The following is a 21,119-nucleotide window of genomic DNA, read 5'->3' as shown; positions in this document are numbered from 1 at the left end:
CAGGGAACTGGATGGAAAGTAGTGCTGCCGGGATTAGAACCGGCACCTGTATGGGATCCCAGCACATTCAAGGCGAGGACTTTAACTATTTTGCTATCGCGCTGGGCCCTACTGATGTTTTTAACTAGGGAAATACAGTTTAATACAGTTTTTAATCTGAAAAACTTTTTAATCTGAAGAGCAGATTAAATCCCCCCCACAAACATCTTAAGCTTGGCCTAATGGTACAAAAAATTTGAGAATATTTACTCTAAATAGCCACCATGACAAGGACCTTGGAGTTCACCTATCAAGGAAGGACAGAAAGTGGAAAGAACTAACCCCTGCAGGTGCTCAATAAACACTCATTGGATGATGAGAACAGAAATACAAAAGCTTTTCATGTTTATTATCAGTGCCCCAATAGAGAACACTTTGTACTGATTAGTGACAAGTGGAGACAAGTTTTTTTTTTCCCCCCAAATATGACATGCAATCTTTTCTGGTAAATATTGATTTTTCCCAAGCCCACATAACCAATCAGCACACGACTGCAGGAGATGGTGACAGCATCAGCAGAAATTTTCCCAGATTACAAAAATGACAATATTAAATTCATGCACATCATTTCATCACTGCATAAAACATTTTAAATTTCTACAAACTTTCCTGGTGTAAAAAAGACTCTTCAAAAACTGCAAGATAACACTGAACGACAAAGGTAACTTTGGAAAATCAGGGAATTATTTTTCTAATTTGGGCCTTAAGACTTCTTTCTTTTAATTTTTTTTATTTAAAAAATATATATGCATGGTAAGGAGTGTATTGAGAAGATGGAGATCAGGATTTTTCTAGTCGATGGTTTCAATACTTCAGGTAGAAGGGGACACTTCAAGAGCAAGAACACATTATGAATACGAGTCTTGGAGTGAGGCGAACAGATGAACAGCTCTTGCATCGACTGCACCCACGACAGAGGTCTTCTTGTAGGATGCTGGCTTACAGAATCTTCTGTAAAATAGAGTTGGCTAACTCCAGTGATTCCTCTTTTACTAAAACAATATCGTAAGAGTCCATGTACTTTTCTAAAAGCTCATCCACCTGATGAGTAGAAGAACAAAAATAAAGTCAACACATGAGGAGAAAAAGCAAATAACATTGGTGTGAATCTTAAGCCTTTGAAAGGTAAAAAATAAATATATATATATATATACTTTTAAACCTTTAAAACTCATGGATTAACAAATGTTTCTGCACGGTAGCTTTTCTTGCCCAGTGATTTCTCTGCAGCCCAGTGATTCTCAAAGGGGTAACTTGGTGTGAGGAACATCCGGCCGTGTCTGCAGATGTTTCTGATTCTCATGAGCAGGGGGTGCTAGCGTTTAACAGCTGCACTCTCCCTTCCCATGAACCTGTAGCGTGCACGCATGCTATCAATGCATTTGAATGTCACCTAGATGAAGGGCTAAAACAACTACCTTCTCAGGCCCCTCTGGCAGCAATGACCTATAAAACATCCTGATCCCTTCTTTGAAAAATCAAGTGATAGAACTTTATACTTACTCTATCATTTAGATATCCAATTTTCAGGATGTTTTCAACGTTGGCTACTCCATCTGCCATTCTTAAGTCTCCTTGGGAGTCTCCCAGCAGAATTATGTTGCTATTATCTTTGAGTTGATTAAAATATTCCGTATTTTTCAAGGCACCATCATGCTTGTTAAATACGTGAATTAGTTCTCCTTTAAATCCTTTGAGCACACCCTATTAAGAATGTAAATGTTTTTAAATAGTAAGTTTTGAATTCTGTTTGGTGGATTTTCATATTTTGGAGTTCTTAACAGTCACTAGTATTTCATGGTATTTGTAAATCTGTCTTTGAAACCGGAAATCTCAAAGCCCTGAAGTTCATCACAATCATAGTTAAAACGGGTTCTGAGAATTGTTCTGTAGTAACTATTTAAAACAGTAAAACATCAGGTGAAAATTCCCTGTTCATTTTCCATTTTGTTCCTAATCAAAATATCCCATTTGATTTATTTCATAAATTATTGTTAATCAAATGATCTGTCTCAGTTTCTTCCCATCTATGAGTGTTAAGTCTTCAGTATGAAGTTTCACTAATTTTAATATTAGCCTATAACTTCAGGAATTGACATTTAAGAAAGGTATATTATTTTAAAATATGGATACAGGGGCATGCATTTAGCCTTGTGGTTAGGATGTCAGTTAAGACACCTGAGGTGCCCAATGGGGTACACGTGTTTGATTCCTGTCTGTAGATCCTGATTCTATCTTCTGCTATTGCAGACTTGGAAACCAGCATCACGGTTCTAGTAACTAGGTCCTGGACACCCAAGTTGGGGACTGACTTTCTGGCCCCAGCTTCAGCCCTGGTCCAGCCCCAGTTATTGCAGGCACTTGGGAAGTGAACCAGTAGGTGTGAGCATGCTTTTTCTTTCTCAAACAACGATTAGGAAAAATTATTTGGAAATCAGAATAACATAGAGAGGGGAAAGTGAGAGAGAGAAACAGACAGACAGAAAGAATCTTCCACCTGCTGGTTAACTCTCCAGATGATTGCAATAATCAACTTGACCTAATGTAATGAACAGACATTATGGGGGAACAAATCTTATTACATGACTAACGCATTTTCAGATTTTAAAAGTTAATTCTGCCACCACCCCAATCAGAGGCCCACATGTGTGTTCATCCTTCTCCAGCATATGTAAACAATATTAAAAAAAATTTTTTTAAAGTTTTAAAAAGTATGATGATGAATAATTATTTTGATATTCTTACATTCTCATCAAAATCCATGAAGTTGGACACGACTTTCACATTCGGATGATAAACACCAGCCTGACGGATAACTTCCTCTAATACATCCCCAATGCCGGCCGAAAATATGAACACAGGGATTTTGTGTTGTTTGAGCTTGTCGAAGAAATTCTGATAGCCTTCCCTGCAAGATGGAGAAGCAAACTATCGTTAGAGTATTTCTCCTTTCACTTATCAGATTTAAAAAACATATCTCTACCTAATTCTACAACTCACTGATAATTCTTGTTTCAGAATGCGATCCAAAAGTGCTGTTACTGATGGCCTAGCAATGGTACTTAAGCAAGCCACAGTTGCACGTGCAAACTTGGATGTTCTTACAATCACCGACAGTCTGAATACAAGCCTGTGGCCTAAGAGGATTAAATCCCGTCTTGACAAATGCCTTTGGGGTGAGCTGCAAGACCACTCGCCTGGCAGCCGGCTCATCTCTTCGGCCAGAGGAGCTTCCCCCCAGCCCCTTGACCTCTGCTGTCTGGCCCTTCGAAGCTCTGACACCCTGTTCTTCCCTTTTTATACTTTCTGGGCTATAGGTTAAACAAAGCTGCTTCTGCTTACAAAGGAATGAGATGTTTGGACAATTTAATGTTTTCTTCTTCATTAGTAATCACAATAAAGCATCATCCAAAAAAAAAAAAATCAAAAAACAAACATAAAAACCACTTCATCAGAGCTGCCTAATGAGTTCAAAATGTTGATATTCAACTGTATTGAACATAAGATCAAAGCTTTTCATGTATAATTCAGACATAATAATCTAAGTATGGATTACAACATGTTCATCTTTCCTGGAAATAGTTTGCAAAGTCTGAGAATTCAAAAAGTAGATTCATGTAGACTTAGAAATAAGGTACTTGGCTAAAACCTCTTCCAAATGATCTATAATCATTCATACTGCATGTCTTTGAAAGCATTTTTGTAGGGTGGGAGTTTGGCACAGCAGGCAAGATGCAGTTTGGTATCTCCACAGCCCCTGACAGCGTGTGTGGGTTCAAGCCCAGTCCCTGCTTCCAATGTTGACCCGTTGCTAATGTGTCCTCTGGGGGGCCTAGAGATGCTCGGGTGGCTGGTTCCCTGATGCTCACACAGGAGAGCCAGAATGAGATCCAGAATGGTCCAGCCCTGGCTGCAGTGGTGTGTGGGCAGTGGGTAGTGCATGGAAATGCTCTGTCTTCTTGTCTCTTCCTCTCTCCTTTTCAAATAAAAAATACATTTAAAAAATTCAAAAGTATTTTGTTAAAAAATTCCCAAATGGCTCTGGCTTCATAAGTTGTTGGTTTTTACATTTTTTATTCTGGAGACAGGAAATATAACTTAATACTTAAATCTCAGTGAGTTCTACGTACGCAGAACCTATCACATTCTAAATTGCATGCCTCATCACTCTCCATTTTGTGACAGTGGCATATTTCAGATATGGAATATTATTTTAGCTAAAAAGACAAATCCGAACCATATAAAACACACCAATTCTGTAGAAATCAACAACAAAAACCAGAAACTTACTTAAGCATAACATCAGATTCGGCCACAATTTCTCTAAGTTTGTCTCTTGGTATCCCTTGTTCAACGAGCAAACCATGCGATTTAGTATACCTGGAGTTTATGAGCACAGTGGCGGGGGAGGGGAGGAGTGGAGAAACAATATCAGTTAAAACGCTCATATTAAAGCAACCATCTTTATTATACACCATTCTTTAACTTCACTGCTCATGAAATAGTTTCAAAGCATCTCAAAATGTGATATGCATGCTCCCGCTGTTCTAAAAAGGAGAATTCAATCCAACTTGAGGCGTACTTATTTCTGACTGCAATAAGAACCAAAATGAAAACATTATTTTCATCTGTTCATAGTTTGCACTTTCATGACATGTCCAAGTACAGAAGAGGCTGCTCAGTGAGCAAGAGAGAAGGAGCTTAGTGTGTAGTATTGTATTCAAAGTGACTGGCTTTATAATTATGTAAAAACACCTGTGATTACAGCATTTTAGCATATGCGTATTGAATCTCTCTCGCCTTTTTACAACCATGCAAACAGCTCCTCCTTTTCCCTAAACTTTTCACCTGGTCCCTAAAAACACACTCAAATACTCCCACTGCCCCTCCTGTGTCTGCCTCCGTTTCTGTCGCCCAGTGGTTCATTCTCTATTGATGGTGTCGCCTTCTGAAGAAGCGGCATTTTGATTCACATAACACCAGAGTATGTGTATGTCCTGGCAATGAAGTCATCTGCTTGGTCCAACTAAGCTCAAACTCTAGATCCTAAATTCCTGTTTTAATTAAGGGGCACTAACTTCATGGTGAATTAAGGAAAACAGACTCCAGACTGTTCGAGAATTGTAGTTTATTTTCTAATATTTAATTCACTGCTATAACTTATGAGTCTATTTGTATGCAATACATCAGTTGTAATAGAAATCTTGTTTTATTAGCTTTTTAACCCTCTACTACTCAACACCTACTTACCATTCTACCATAAAAGGGTACTTCTGTTCTACAGTAAGATCAGGATCAACCTCAATAGAATAATATTTTTCCTTCAGTTGCAACAGCTAGAAAAAAGCAAATAAACGAATCATGAAGATTACAAATTGATCTGCTTAGGTTTACATACAGCAAAACAACATAAAGTATTTTCTAGATATGCTTTATAGGTAAAGATTATAACTGAATTGATGGAGAGATTAAATAGACCTGCGCTGATTCTTTTAAAGATTTATTTAGAAGGCAAAAGTACAAAGACATCTTCCAACTGCTGGTTTATATCCCCAAATGACTGCACAAGCTGGCGGTGGGCCAGGCTGAAGCCAGTACCGGGGAGCTTCTTCCAGGTCTCCCAGGAGGATGGGCAAGCCCAAGCACTTGGGCTTTGCCCTGTTGCTTCCCAGGTACACGGGCAGGGAGGTGGGTCAGAAGCTGATGCCTGCACCAGAGAGGCCAGCTCTACCTATTATGCCACATGCCCACTCCAGGCCTTAGTTTTTGCAAATATAATTGAGTAAAAAATTAAGTAAATATAACGGTAATTTTTATCTTTGTATTCTTAGTAATTATCATTACAAAAAGGCTTCTGGTTCTCATATAAAAGAAGTGAATTTGATTCACATTTTGAGTCTTTATTAAGCCAGAACAGACACTCGGCCAAAATGCTGAAACAACTTCTTACATTTAAGAGAGCAAAAATTATAAAACCAAAACCTTTTAAAAATAATTCTCTGGCTAACATAAGGAAATCAAAACATTTTTATAATCATTTTAAGTAAGGTTTGTTGTTCAAAAGTGACCTTTTTTTTTTTCCTCAAAAAAAAAGTCCTTGGACAAATATTGACGGAGCACCTATCGCAAATTTTGCTGGAGACAATTTGGGAAGGAGGGAGAGCAGTGACAGCCCTTTCCATGTCCAAGTACTGGGCAGGGGTGAGGAGCAGCACAAATTCCAGGCCAGGAATCCCACAGGTTCAGACAGATCACAGCCATGGCAAGTTCCAAGAAGGAAAATGACAGAATGTTTTTTGAGTGCCTACTCTGTGCCAGGCGTGACTGTAAGCACTTGGCATCCATTCTGGTTTGTGTAAATAATCCTGAAGAAATTCTCAGAAATACAGGATAGTCAAGTCTTTCAGGGACTGGGAGTACTGTTAGTGTTTACCTTTTTTTGACATTCATCCGTAACCAGCCTACAGTTATCAATGACATCTAAAGAGAAAAAAAAAATAGTGAAAGAGACACTGTGATTAATCCCATTGCTAGCATGAGCAACTTGTGGCTTTCCATTTACTTTCTAAAGAACAAGTGTACTGGTGCAGCTGTTGGCAACTTTTGGACTCAGTGATGTAGTCAGCAGTAGAGTAACTTACAGTCTCAAAGTCTGCGATGCAGCCTCTTCCCCTGCTCACTTACATCACAAGTTCCTTGCCTTCGTGGACTCTAAGTTGTGGACTGGCTTTACATCTCCATCTCCATCTTTAATTAAATGGGTACAAGAACTATAGGTCTCCCACATGGGCACGAGGGCCCATGAACCATCCTCCACTGCTTTCTCAGTCCATAAACAGAGAGCTAGATCAAAAGAGGAGCAGTGGGACACGAAACAGCACCCACACGGGGTGCTAGTGCTGCAGGCAGGGAATTATGCTGCTATGTCACCACACCGGCCCCTCTCCACATCTGTCATAAGAACTGCACAGTCTTTGGCATGTGGGCAGCACAGAATTTATGTCATTGCTGCAGTGAAAAACTTTTTCCAAGTTTTCCAAAACTTGCTTCCAAGTTTTGCTATAGTTTTATGTTGAGCTTAGGGACCAATGGTTAGGTAAATAGACCTTTTCTGGGGGCGGGGGTTGGTTCTCCAAGGAAAAGGGTATGAAGATATTTACCAGGTTTTTTTTTTATTTTCTAAATTTTATTTATTTATATTTTTATTTTTTATTGGAAAGACAGATCTACAGAGAGAAAGGGAGACAGAGAGAAAGATCTTCCATCTGCTGATGCACTCCCCAAGTGGCCAACAACGTCTGGAGCTGAGCGAATCCGAAGCCAGGAGCCAGGAGCTTCTAACTGGTTTCCTACACCTGTGCAGGGTCCCAAGGCTTCTGGCTGTCCTCTACTGCTTTCCCAGACCACAAGCATGGAGCTGGATGGGAAGTGGAGTAGCCGGGATACAAACCAGAGCCCATATGAGATCCTGGCATGTGCAAGATGAGGACTTTAGTCTCCATGCCGGGCTCACATATATTTATCAGTAAATACAAATTACTGGGGTCAATGCTATGATGTCATGGGGTTAAGAGCTGCTTATAATGTCAGCATTCCAGATCAGAGTGGTTCATTGCCCAGATGGCCACCAACAGCCTGGGCTGGGTCAGGATGAAACCAGGAACCTGGAACTCTGTTCAGGTCTACAACATGGGCTGGAAGGGTGTGTAGACAAAGGGTCCACGCATTGGGTCATCTTCCGGTGCTTTTCCAGGCACCTTAGCAGGGAGGCAGATCAGAAACTGAGCAACCAAGGCTTGAACTGGTGCTCATATAGGATGCCAGCACTGCAGACAGTGGCTTAGCTCACAGCACCACAATGTCAGCCCCAACAGTTTCCTTTCAATTTCACTTATAAACATAGTATCCCCAAATCTGGCAATCTTCCCAGAAACAGGAGTATTTGATACATATTTTTTTTTTTTAGGCTGGCACAAAGTATAAAATTCATTTAAATATTCCTTGACAAATGGACAAACATTTGGATAGGAATAGTTTAGAAATCTCTGTTTCTTTTGCTACTGGAACTCTCCATGAAACAACCAAATATGTGACACATGAAAAAATAAGTCCTCAAAAGATGGCAAGAAAAAGCAAGTCAAGTCCCCACTCTTTCCATATCCCACAAGAATTTCCAAAAACAAACAAACAAACAAACAAACAAACAAAAAACAGACATCTTACAGGTGACAGAAGCCAAAGATTCTTAAAATACTTTATTTCCAAGAATTTGTTTAAATATATCACACTTACTGTGACAGGTTGGGCATCTTCTCCCTTGGTAGGAGAATCTACTTAGTGTCATGTCAAAGTCAGTTATTATCTGCAGGAAAAGGAAGAAAGAGATTATGGAGACACAGCCGCCATGGCCACAGTTTGTGCACTGCCATGCAAAGGCACACGGCGGGTTCTCCAGGCACAGCCTGGGATGGGTCCGTGTGTCCCCACCGTAGGCTATCATCGCAATGCTGTTCTTTTAAGAAGCCCTGGGCATGCCCTTTACCACAGGTGCTTTCTGATGTACTCTAAAGTTGCCAAATAAGAACCAATTAATCAATATGGAAATTTATGATGGCAAGTTATTCTCTCTAGAAATAAGACATAATCCTAGCCAACTTCGTCCATGTACAAATGTGCAGCGGAAGCAATTTAATTATATGACATTCTTTGTTAGTGACACTGCTTTAGGCTGGCTCTAACCTGTTTACTTAAGGTCCAATATACCAATGCATGAATGAGGGTGGAAACAGCATACCAGCTGCATAGGAGAGTGAGTTAGTTAAACACTAAATCTTCATAAATGTTTAACAATTGGAATTTTTTTTTTGATGAAAGATAAAAGGTGACCTTGGTTCTTTCTTACATGAAAGATTTTTCATGTGGACAGTTTCAGTATGCAGGCAAGATTTATTAAAGATGTTAAAGGTGGACCTCTCCTGTGCTGCTTCAGGAAGGAGGAACTCAAAGACCCCAAGAGGAAAGCTTTCTTTACTGAATATGCAACTTGCTGGTTTTACATGTATTTAAAACTTCCCTTGAAAAAAAGAGTCTTTAAATTCAATTATTCTTTAATTATGGTTAACATTTTACTTCAAACAACTATTAGTTGAAACTGTGTATTTTTTAAAACAACAGTTTTTTTGGGAGTGGGGGGATTTTTTTCAAAACAGGAGCTGAATGAGTTTCCTTGAACTCTGAAAGTAACATGTTGGGGACCAGCAATGGTGGCATAGTGGGTAAAACTGCTGCCTGTGACACCAGGATCCTATAGAGGGGTGCCAGGTCCCGTTCCAACTATTCCACTTCCGATTCAGCTCCCTGCTAATGACCTAGGAAAAGCAGCATAAGACGGCCCAAGTGCTTGAGTCCCTGATTCCCACGTGAGAAACTCAAAAGAATCTCTTGGCTTCAGCCTGGCCCAGCCCCAGCTATTGTCGCGATTTGGGGAATGAGCCAGCAGATGGAAAATCTCTCCTCTCCCCTACCCCCGTCTCTGTAATTCTAATCTTCAAATAAATAGATGAATCTTTTTTCTTCAAAAAGGGGGGGATTGATAATAAAGGCTTGTTAATAACCATGTACCTGAAGCTTGGCAGCTCCTCCTTTGATAAGACCACAGATAATTTCTTCTACTCTTTGAGGGTTCTTGATGCGAACTGAATCTTTCTGGAATTCAGGCATCTAAAAAGCAAAAAGAAGCAATTATTTTAATTCCTCTTTCATTAGATTCCCTCCATAATGAACACAAGCTTATATTATTTAAAGATACAAAGACACAGAGGCATTGTTTTTAAAAAAGCAAACCAGCATATACATACAAAATATTTTAAAAGTGCATCAAAAAAATGGTTTCCATTGGAGAGTAAGATAAAACTATATGTGTGAGTCATTTACTTTGTAAGAAATCATAATGTTTCTGATTACAAAAACAACGCTTGGGGCCAGCACTGTGGCTCAGTAAATGAAGCTGCTGCCTGCGACAGTAGAATCCCATAAGAGTACTGGTCCAAGTCCTGGCTAGTCCACTTCTGATCCAGCTCACTGCTAACACACCTGGTAAACTGTAGAAAATGCTCAATGTTCTTGGATCCCTGCAAGACATGTGGAAGACCCAGATGGAGTTCCAGGCTCCTGGCTTCCATATGTCCCAGGCCTTGCTAGTAGTACCACTGAGGCAGTGTAGGAGGACATTGTGACCCTGGAAGGTCAGCGAGCACAGGTTTGCAGTTCATTGGACAGTATTTGTATGACAACAACCAAATGGCTACCTTTTGTATAAACAGCATGTAAATGAGAACACCTGGTGGAATATACAAAACAAAAGGAATTCCAATCAAGAGTAGGGAAACAGTATGGACTCTCAGTGTATAAAGTCTGATGCCCCTAATAAACTTCGGCTTTTGACCATCAGTCAGGGTCCACGCGTGTTATTATCGGCTCCATGCACCAAGTCCATCGCTGCGGGACAGTGACAAGGCAGTAAGCAGCTAATCAAAGATCTCTCTAAAATTCTTCTGCCTTTTAAAAAGTAATGCTTATGGGCCCGGCGCGGTGGCAAGTGGTTAAGGTCCTCGCCTTGCACGCCCGGGATCCCATATGGGCGCCGGTTCTAATCCCGGCAGCCCCGCTTCCCTTCCAGCTCCCTGCCTGTGGCCCGGGAAAGCAGTTGAGGAAGGCCCAAAGCTTTGGGAACCTGCACCCGCTTGGGAGACCCGGAAGAGGCTCCTGGCTTCGGATTGCCATAGCATCGGGCGTTGCGCTCACTTGGGGAGTGAATCATCGGACGGAAGGTCTTCCTTTCTGCCTCTCCTCTCTGTATATCTGCCTTTCCAATAAGAAAATAATAAAAATAAATCTTAAAAAAAAAGTAATGCTTATTTACAAGAATAATAGAATACCAAAAGAAAATAAAAATTGCCTGGAGTTCTACCCCTCAAAGATGGGAAAAAAAAGTTTCATTTCTTTTCCATTAATTTCATTTCTCTGACTGCTAGCATATAAGAACATGTATATAGTTTGTCATTCTCATTATATAATCCTTTGCCTTGTCTTTCCAAATGGAAGATCGCTTTCTTTCTTTCTCTTCCTCTCTATATTATTCTGCCTTTCAAATAGTACAAAATAAGAGCTAGTTTATATTCATATTTACACTAAAAAATATTTGTGTATAAAAGAAACAAGTGCTACAAAATTATTCCCCCTAAAGATTATCTTTATACAGATAATCAAGTTAGAATGTTGAAAAGTTATTATTATTTTTTTCAGTTGGAAAGGCAGATTTACAAAGAGGAGAGACAGAGAGAAAGATCTTCTGTCTGCTGCTTCATTCCCCACGATGAAGCAATGGCTGGAGCTAAACCGATCTGAAGCTAGGACTAGGAGCTTCTTCCAGGTTTCCATGGGTGCAGGGTTCCAAAGCTTTGGACACCCTCCACTGCTTTTCCAGGCTACAAGCAGGGAGCTGGATTGGAAGTGGAGCAGCTGGAACATGAACTGGTAGCCATATGGGATCCTGGGGCATGCAAAGCGAGGATTTAGCCACTAGGCTATCAGGCCAGGCCCACTGCTACTTTTTATTGTATTGGACCACAAATAACTCAGTGACACTGGTATAAATTTTATAATAGATTTATTTAACATTAAGAGACCCATTAAAAAGTATTAGCACACCTGTGCTTTGGCCGTCAGCAAGCTGGTTTATGAAGATTTTAGGGCTGTGCAACTATTTAATGCTAAGTACTGTTTGTTGTTCCTAATCCACAAGAGTAGAAGCAAACTGAGTTCACCTTCTGAGAAGTAAATTCTGTTCTTGCCTCAGCCTCATTAGCAGATGCGCAGTAATCCCTATGTGCTTGATTCAGTCATTAACCCGCTATTGTGAAAACAGGATGTTTGTCACCAAGTCCGTATTCACAAGAAAACAAAATTACACTCTTAAGTTTCAGCTAATGGGCAAACAGTACCAAGACTACTTCAAGGTAGGCTGATTTTTGCGAGGCCAAGGAGAAAATTGGTCTATTCTAAGACAATCAGTGGCTGGGAGGAACTGGTAGTTCTACTTCTTGGCAAAACAGAAGCATTTGTTTTCAGGTAGGTAAGTGGTGAACACTCAAATAGCTCTACTGCAAACAACTGATTATAACATGAAAGAGCAGCTACTTTCTCCAGAGAATTTAAAGGCGAGGGGATGTAAGCGTGAGGAATAACAAATGATCCTTATGGGGAGTTGTACACGTCACTGCTTTAATACCCAACAATGCAATGGAAGTACATGAGAGATGCTTCTCAGAAATAACATACGGAACATTTGACTGAGATACGTTAAAAAGCAGTCTAAGAGACAGAATCAAACACGTTTCAGAACAGAAGAGCATGGGGCAGCCCGATGGCAGGAGCGCAAGGAAGTTCATCTCACAGCCCTGTCAGCCCTTCCTCCCACAGTTCCCTTGGACAAAATGAGACCTGGCTGAGTGGTGCCCATTTTAATGCTTCAAATGGGGAGGACAAATTTTATTTTTTTGAATTATCTGAAGACTTTTCAATTTGATCATGATTGGATTTTATGGAAAATAAATAACGGTTTAAAGTTTGTGGTAAGAAGAAAGTAAACATTTTTTACGGCCAGAATGTAAGATGCTGGACAAGGTGCAAAGTCTCCCTGAAAGATATCAGAGTATGTCAGCTGGCTGAAGCCTAATCAATCCACAGTACAGATGGTAAGAAAGGCCTAAAATACATACGTTCTGACTAATCTTTACATATGTTGCTTGCACAGTTGAAATGAACCCATTAGTTTACATTCGCATTCAAAAGCAAACATTTTAAAAGAAGTAGATTTCAAAGGTATGTTATTTTACTCATAACTCAAAAATATTAGAGTGCTTCATATTAGCTTGTAGATACACCAGGACAAAACAAAAATGAGTATCTTCATGACACAGTCACCAAATTTCTGGCTTGATCTTATCAATCAGTGGTGTCTCAGACTAATGATCACCTTAACCCCCAGGATGAGATGACAACCTCAAAGTCTCATGATATTTATACTATTATAAACATATAATGTTGGGGCTGGTATTGTGGTATATAGTTGTTAGGTCACTGCCTACAATGCCAAGATTCTATTGGGGTACTTGTTCGAGTTCCAGAAGACGGCCCAAGTGCTTGTGCCACTGAAACCATATGGCAGATCCTGATGAAGCTTCTGGCTCCTGACTTTGGCCTGGTCCAGCCATGGACATTGTAGGCAATTCGGGGAGTGAACCAATGGATTGCAGATCACTTTCTCTCTGTCTCCTCCTGTCTGTAACTCTGCCTTTCAAATAAACAAATACATCTCTCTATATATGTAATGCTAAGTTTGTATTTAAAACACTCTGATGTGCATGTATTTGAAAGATACTGTGGTGGAGAAAGGGAGAAACAGACAAATCTTTAGTCCACCGGTATTTCCCAAGTGGCTATGGGCTGGGCCAGAGGAAGCCAGGAGCCTGTAACTGCATCCGGGTCTCCCATGTGGATGGCAGAGGCCTAACTACTCAGGCCAAGTTTAGCTATCCCATAAGTGCATTAATAGGGAGACAGATGGAAATAGAGCAGCTGGGATGGTGTGCTGGCATTGCAAGTGCCCGTTTACTCTATTGTGCCACAAGGCTGATTTCAGAATTTTTCTTTTTAAGCTAAAGCATAAAACCTAACAATTAGTATAATTTAGGGTATATAGTTAGTACAATTCATATTTTAAGTAAAGAAAATACATGCTTTTAATAGATTTGAGTATATTTATATGCATTCATCTCTGTTCTTTTTTGAAGATTTACTTATGTTTATTGGAAAGTCAGATATACAGAGAGGAGGAGGAGAGATAAAAGATCTTCCTTCTAATGGTTCACTCCCCGAGTGGCTGCAATGGCTGGAGCTGAGCCAATCCGAAGCCAGGAGCTAGGAGCTTCTAACTGGTCTCCCACACGGGTGCAGGGTCCCAAGGCTTCTGGTTATCCTCAACTGCTTTCCCAGGTCACAAGCATGGAGCTGGATGGGAAGCGGGCTTCTGGGATTAGAACTGGCACCCAAATGGGATCCCGGCTCACTCAAGGTAAGGACTTTAGCCACTAGGCCACAGCGCCAGGGCCCCTCATCTCTGTTCTTAATGATCTTTATATTATTCTACATTTTCTGGAAACGATCCAAATAAATTAGTTTAGGAATATCAATCAGATACTTTCAGAGAAATTTCTGGTGAGTGTTGGGTGTAGTAGTCAGGATAACACCTGGGGTGCCTGTATCCTGTAGTGGAGTGTGTGAGTTTGAGCCCCTGTTTCACTTCAGATCCAGCTTCTTGCTGACCTGCACCCTGGAAGGGAGCTGAGGCTTCCAGTACTCCGCTCTAACGAAGTACGTAGTACCTAGCTTTGGCCTGGCCCAGCCCTCGCCCCTGCAGGCATCTGGGAGCAAACCAGTGGATGAGAGTGCTTTCTGCCTTCTAAATACAATTTTTTTTTAATTTATTAAAAAAAAGAAAAGGAATAGCATTAAAGGCATCTATACAGGCTGGTACATTTACCCACACCCAAAGATGATTCTATAATTTATTTGGAAGATTACACATTACTAAATATTACTGATAACAGCTTCCCGGCTAACCACATATTTGGCCTGCCTCCATTAGAGCAGCATAGACCAAATTCTTTCATTCATTCATTCATCATATATAGTCATTAAGTGTAGACACTGCTTTAAGAGGCTCTGCAAGAGATATAAGCACATAAAATACATATTCTGTAGTATGTACTGCGATATGTAAGAACACAAATAAGTAACACATTCCCAAGATGTCCAGTTAGAATGTTAAAAGGACCAGAAGAAGCAGACATGATGTCTGTTGCAGCTAATGGAGGAAGAGGCAACTGAGCTGGTGTTTAGAAGAGAAGCAGCATTCAGAAACATTAAGATTGGAGAAGATTGTGAAGGGCCATGTGACACACACCCTGAGGAGTCCTCAAGAAGGAGAAGAAAGGAACTCTAACAACATTTTTAGGGAAGGAAATTCTAGGGCCAGTATTGAGCAGAAGGTTAAACTCCCACCTGTGATGCAGGCATTCCCTGTGGGCAGAGGGTTAACTCTGCTGAAGTACCTGGGAAAGCAGTGGAAGATGGCCCAAGTGCTTGGGAGACCATATGGGAGACACCCATGGGAGACTGGATATGAGATCCCAGCGGATACAAGGCAAGGACTTCAGCTACAAGGCCACCATGCTGGGTCCAATTTGTTTTAAATTCTATTTCCAAATTTTTGAAAAGCAGAGAGGAATTGAGACATTCAACCTCCAAGTCCTTACAACAGCTGGGACGGCCAGTCCAAAGCTAGGAGCGCAATACTCCACCCAGGTCTCCATGTTGGAGTCAGGTGAGCTAGGTCATTATGCTTTCATTTGCTGTTTCCCAGAGTCCGCACTAACAGGAATACAGAATCACAAATGGAGCTGAACTCACAACCAGCCACTCTGATAGGGGCTGTCTGTACCTCAGGAAACATCCTAACCTGTGCAGCCAACACATCCATCTCCACAACCTTCTTCTTTTTTAAAGATTTGTTTTTATTAGAAAGGCATATCAGATCTATGGAAAGAAGGAGAGACAGAAAGACCACCTCTCCCCTGGTTTACTCCCCAAATGGCAGCAACAGCTGGAGCTGAGCTGATCTGAAGCCAGCGGCCAGGAACTTCTGGGTTTTCTGCATGGATGCAGGGATCTAGGACCTGAGCCATCCTCTACTGTTTTCCCAGATCACAAACAGGGAGCTGGAAGGGAAATGGAGCAACCAGGACATGAACTGGTGCACATATGGGATCCTGGTGCTTGTAAAGTGAGGATTTAGCCACTGAACCACCATGCCAGCCCACCCATAACCTTTTTTTTTTTAAAGATTTATTTATGTATTTTTACTGCAATGTCAGATATACAGAGAGGAGGAAAGAGAGAGATGAAGATCTTCTGTCCATTGATTCACTCCCCAAGTGGCTGTAGCAGCTGGAGATGAGCCAAACCAAAGCCAGGAGCCAGGAACTTCTTCCAGGTCTCCCGCATGGGTGCTGGGTCCCAAGGCCTTGAGCTGTCCTCTGCTGCTTTCCCAGGCCACAATCATGGAGCTGGATGGGAAGCGGGGCTGCTGGGATTAGAACCAGCACCCATATGGGATCCCAGCACGTTCAAGGCGAGGGCTTTAGCTGCAAGAGTACTGTGTTGTTCCCCAACCCCATAACCTTTTAAACTTCCCTCATAGACAGGAAGTAACATTTACAGCAACATTTAGAGTAACTCAGAATTTTCTGAGTACTATCAGAAAGTTTACACACTTTTTCATTGAATGAGGACAACACGAAACTGGAAGAATCATACTCATCTATTAATGGTAAAATGATGGTCCTAGTTCATGAATATCCAGTCATTAGGGAACAAGTTGAGATTTGAAACAAGTTCACACTCTAGTCTTTATCTTTCCTACATTATCCTAGTGTATGTAAATAATATGATGAATTTTAATCATATGCAACAGTGTACTTTAAGTTTGAATATTTGTCAGTTTAAATCAGGTGCCTAAGACAGAATATTTCAGACTGTGTGATTGAAGTATGTTGAGGAATATTGTCACCATTTTATATGCTGAGAAGCACTCCAAGGCAAAAAACAACTTCAAATGGAATTCAGCAAGTACCTGAGATTCTACTGTATGTCAAGAATTGTAAAGAAAGACTTGCAAAGAAAGACTTGCACAAAGTTTCAGTCCCATAATTTTCTAGAGACAGAGGCAAATGCTGTGGACATTCACCATTCATAAATGTAACTGGATATATTCAAATACCCACCATTTGCACATGCACAGCAGGCTCTTGGTTAGTCATTTCTTGATTATCCAATCTTCTGGATTTTCCCAGGTGATGTCACAGCGAAAAAGAGAAAAACAGGTACACGTGACATACTTGAATTTCAGGCTCTTTCTGTAGATTAAGGTCATCCTCGTGTGATAATTTTGGTATGACTTAAATACCATGTTATTGCAGGCATCTGTTTCATTTCTAAGAAACTTAGCAAAGGCTTTCTCTATCCAGCCTAGTTCTGAGCTAAAATTTTGTATGGAGAATCAGATCCTCTTCTGTAAGAACTTACATGGTCGTAACAGGATATGAATGGAGCACAAGCTTTAATGCAAGAGTATTAGATCAACAGTGTTGAAAAATCTCATGCGGTTCCTACCAAATTTACATGAAAACACATAAATAGTACGAAGTAAAAAGAAATAACCACAAGTCCAATTTTCCTTCAGTTTTATTGTATTAAAAAACTTAGTTTTGTGATATTCTAGAACTGAGCTATATTTGCATCCAGCCTAACGTCTGCCACAGAATAAGCATGTGATAATGCTTCTAGGGCCTTGATAAAATTAACATGTATGTTTTTTTATACTGAAAGTTTTCAAATTATTCTCAGCCATCTAAATATTTTTCTTTTCTGTAGTACAGATAGATCTTAGGAAAGTTACTAATTTATTTTTGTCCTAGTATGATTTTACTTTTACTTGGTTTCAGGTAAGTACAATGTTTTAGGGTCTTTCTCTCTCCTTCCAGGAGACACTCCATCTCCCAGTTCCTTCCCGGAAGATATTTCCCAGCCTCCACTCCTTCTTTTTATGCTCACTTGTTCATTTCATGAATACAACCTCTCTGTCTGGAACAAACCAATCTAATAAAAAACAAAAAAACTGCTTTAAAAGGACAATTTAAGCGATGGAAAGTCTTTTTCTAGAGCAATAGCATTTGGACATCTTCTTTATCACTAAAAGGAATTAGACCAGCTATAGGAAAGCTCCTGAAATTCTAACTTACAGTCTGTTCCCTCTATTTTCAGCTTATGCAATTGGGAGATGTTTTTCTCCCCTTCCCAGAAAGGCTACCAGTACGCTGATGGTCTTGTAGCTGATGGCATCTTACAGCTGAATACAGTTTTTCCAAATATTAAGATGAAAGTCACAATCTTTCACATCTAAAATCTATCCGTCTGCAGAAGTATCTATGCATACATATTTCTTATAAAATATTTAATCAATATCCACAAAATATAATTGTAACAGCAGTTTGGGGGTTAGTAGTCTTTAGATATAAGCAATATATATAATATATATAATAATATATAAGTAATTTTCCTTAATCTAACTTCTTCACAGTTATCCATCTCTAAGAAAATCTTAGATGTATACAATTCTATTTCTTGATAATCCAGAAGCCAAAGCATAAATATTAAATGTTGATGGCTTCTAACTAATGTTTAATGTTGGAAAAGGGGTCTGTATTTTGCAAACAGTACTATTTAAATAAATGCACTTTGACAGCTTGAAACATTGGCTGGTGGGTTAAGCTGCTGCTGTCTATAATGCTGGCAACTCATACGGAATCCCAGTTTGAGTTTTGGCTGCTCCTCTTTCCATCTAGCTTCCTGTTAATGACCTGAGAAAAGCAGTGAAGGACGGCCCAAGTGCTTGGGCCCCTGCCATCCAAGGGGGAGACCCAGAAGAAGCTACTTGCTCCTGGTTTTGGCCTGAACTAACCCTGGCCATTGAGGCCATTTGTGGAAGTGAGCCAGGAGATGGAAGACCCATGTCTCTCTCCCTGTAACTCTGCATTAAACAAAAACAAAAAGCTCAAAACAACAACAACAACAAAAAAGATGGAAAAGTACAGTTGAGCTCACAAGTGTATCATATGGAAACAACTGAAGAGTGAAAACTAAAATGTATTTTAATAGCTGGGAATATTTCTTTTTCACAACCAGGTAGCATAATTCCTCCTCAGAAGCTACTGCCAAATATGGTCCTTTTTGTAGTATTCAGTTTTAGTTTAAAAATCGAGAGGTCATTGTTGGTAGGTAAAAGATAGTATTTCTCTCCAGGGCTCTTTCCATTTTATTTAAATAAAACACAAAAGACAAAGATCAGGACCTGATGCAATGGCTAAATCCTCGCCTTGCAAGCACCTGCTCCCATATGGGCACTAGCTTGTATCCCAGCTGCTCCACTTCCCATTCAGCTCCCAGCATATGGCCTTGGAAACAGTGGAGGACATCCCAAAGCCTTGGCACCCTGCACCCGTATGGGAGACCCAGAAAAAGCTCCTGGCTCTTGGCTTCAAATCGGCTCAGCTCCAGCTATTGCAGCCATTTGGGGAGTGAACCAGTGGATGGAAGATTTTTCTGTTTCTCCTTCTCTCTGTAAACTTCCCTTTCCAAGAAAAATAAATAAACCTTAAAAACAAAACAAAACAATGATCAATGAGAAGTTTCCTAATGGTCACTTCAGGGCTCTAATAAGCAAGCCCAAGAGTTCAAACACACTAGACAACTGTCAGCTGAAGCTCTTTTCATTCTTCCTGATTTTCACTTGCCATCAGACCAGAATTTATACTTGCTCAAAAAATAATCTCACATAAACAGATAACTGTAGCCATTCTGCAAAAATTACTGTGTGGTCTGTATCATCATAAAAGTGTAAACAGTTACATACAAATGTCAGCATTCTGGCACATTCTAAGGATGACAGTGAAAATTAGGGCAGGGTATTTTTAAACCGATTGGCTTGTAAACCTACACCTTGTATATAAAGTTCTGGCTCACTCTGCCAACAGTCATCGGTTGCAGATGCTTCAAGAGAAGAGTTGCTTGAGGGGAAAAAAACACACACATCAAGTGTAGAAGATGCTCTCAAAAATAGAAAATACCACCCTTCAACTGTGAAGTCTCTCCCAAGACAGTTCTAAGAACTGGAAACTGGAGAACAATTATTTTGTGTGCTTTCAGGATGAGGTTAAGCTCTCTACATATAACAGTATTCCTCTCAAGGGATACGTAGAACGAGGCTAAAGACTGAAGCAGGAGGTAAGGAGCATTTCCACTAAATAGCACAAACTTGCTGACAGTCTTAGTTGCCATGGCACTTCATTCTAAGATGACATTCACATATCAATTCATGAAAACTGCTGATGTCTACATAAAAAAAAATGTTCTTATTTTGAAATAAGTCTTAAAAATCTGAATGCTAACTGAATACTTTTAAAGGCCTACCTCACTCTGTGTTAAAAGTTAAAAAGGTTAACTTTGCAACTCTGCTCTAAATCTGAGACAAGCATGTATTATTATGTTATGGACTGGGTATCAGTAGCAGTTAGTAGTAGTAGTTGTAGTAAAACTCCTCAGTGAATGCATTTTTTCTGGCAATCTACACTATTTGCCGGAAGCTTGGGTTTTTCAAACCAGCACTTTGCTAGTACGATTGGTTCATGGAAAAAAAAAAATTAAACTACATTCCTCTCCACCCCCCAGGATTATAATCATTTTCTTGGGGGTATTTAAATAACTCTCCCCAATTGGATTTTATAACCTGGCTGTGAAAAAACACACAACTGGAAAGTAAAACTTTCTCGATAAAACATAAAACAAAAATGAAACTGAAGAGCTAAGAGTGGGAGGGGAAGAGGAGGATGTAGGAAAGAAGAAGAAAAAAACAGATTTCAAAGGTTTGTTAACTTAAAAAACTGGCTTCTGTTAAAATTTTATGAATACTCATGTAAATAAATAATTTCAGAGCTAAGAATTCATTCTTCTATCTTCCTACCCTCGTTGTCTTGAATCTCTAACAGTATTTTTCAAGATGAGTAATCAAGACATGTGAATATTAAGTAGTTCACATCAGTGACCCTTAAAGCATTCTGAGTTCTTCTGTCCTTGAATTTGTTCTAGAACAAGAGTATACAGGTGGCAGGCAACATCCTGAGATGCAGGGCTAGACTGCAGGCTGGCAACAAAAAACCTGTAGGATCTAATTTTTCTGATTAAAAAAAAAAAAAAACTTTAAAAAACTCAACTGCATAAGATAGCCAAATTATAGTCTAGGCTTTTACTGTAATATATGTGTTTGAATCTTAACTTCTAGCATACAACTGATTATACATAAATATTTTATCAATTCATGAAGCAGAAATACAACCCTGGTCTAT

The 21,119-nt window shown here is 39.9% G+C and overlaps 1 protein-coding gene across 7 annotated transcripts in view; it reads right to left on the bottom strand.

Annotated features, from left to right (window-relative positions):
- Positions 1-367: 367 nt before the first annotated feature.
- Positions 368-21,119, bottom strand: part of NT5C3A (5'-nucleotidase, cytosolic IIIA) — a 36,002-nt gene continuing 15,250 nt past the window's right edge. For 2 of the 7 annotated variants that reach the window (XM_040965118.1, XM_040965117.1), the window contains exons 2-10: positions 16,944-16,998; positions 9,661-9,759; positions 8,332-8,401; positions 6,473-6,519; positions 5,290-5,375; positions 4,330-4,419; positions 2,785-2,947; positions 1,543-1,743; positions 368-1,080 (exon numbers count right to left, since the gene is read on the bottom strand). In XM_040965118.1, coding sequence (XP_040821052.1) covers positions 979-1,080; positions 1,543-1,743; positions 2,785-2,947; positions 4,330-4,419; positions 5,290-5,375; positions 6,473-6,519; positions 8,332-8,401; positions 9,661-9,759; positions 16,944-16,979 — 894 coding nt within the window. In that variant the 5' untranslated portion in view covers positions 16,980-16,998 and the 3' untranslated portion in view covers positions 368-978. The remainder of the gene's footprint in view (positions 1,081-1,542; positions 1,744-2,784; positions 2,948-4,329; positions 4,420-5,289; positions 5,376-6,472; positions 6,520-8,331; positions 8,402-9,660; positions 9,760-16,943; positions 16,999-21,119) is intronic. The other 5 variants (XM_040965115.1, XM_040965119.1, XM_040965121.1 and 2 more) reach the window with 4 other exon arrangements.

Source organism: Ochotona curzoniae, unplaced genomic scaffold (assembly GCF_017591425.1).
Source record: "Ochotona curzoniae isolate NIBS_2020 unplaced genomic scaffold, NIBS_Ocur_1.0 scaffold_3835, whole genome shotgun sequence".
NCBI lineage: Eukaryota > Metazoa > Chordata > Mammalia > Lagomorpha > Ochotonidae > Ochotona > Ochotona curzoniae.
Note: the sequence above shows the minus strand (reverse complement) of the source record. Positions and strands in the feature narration are given on the sequence as shown.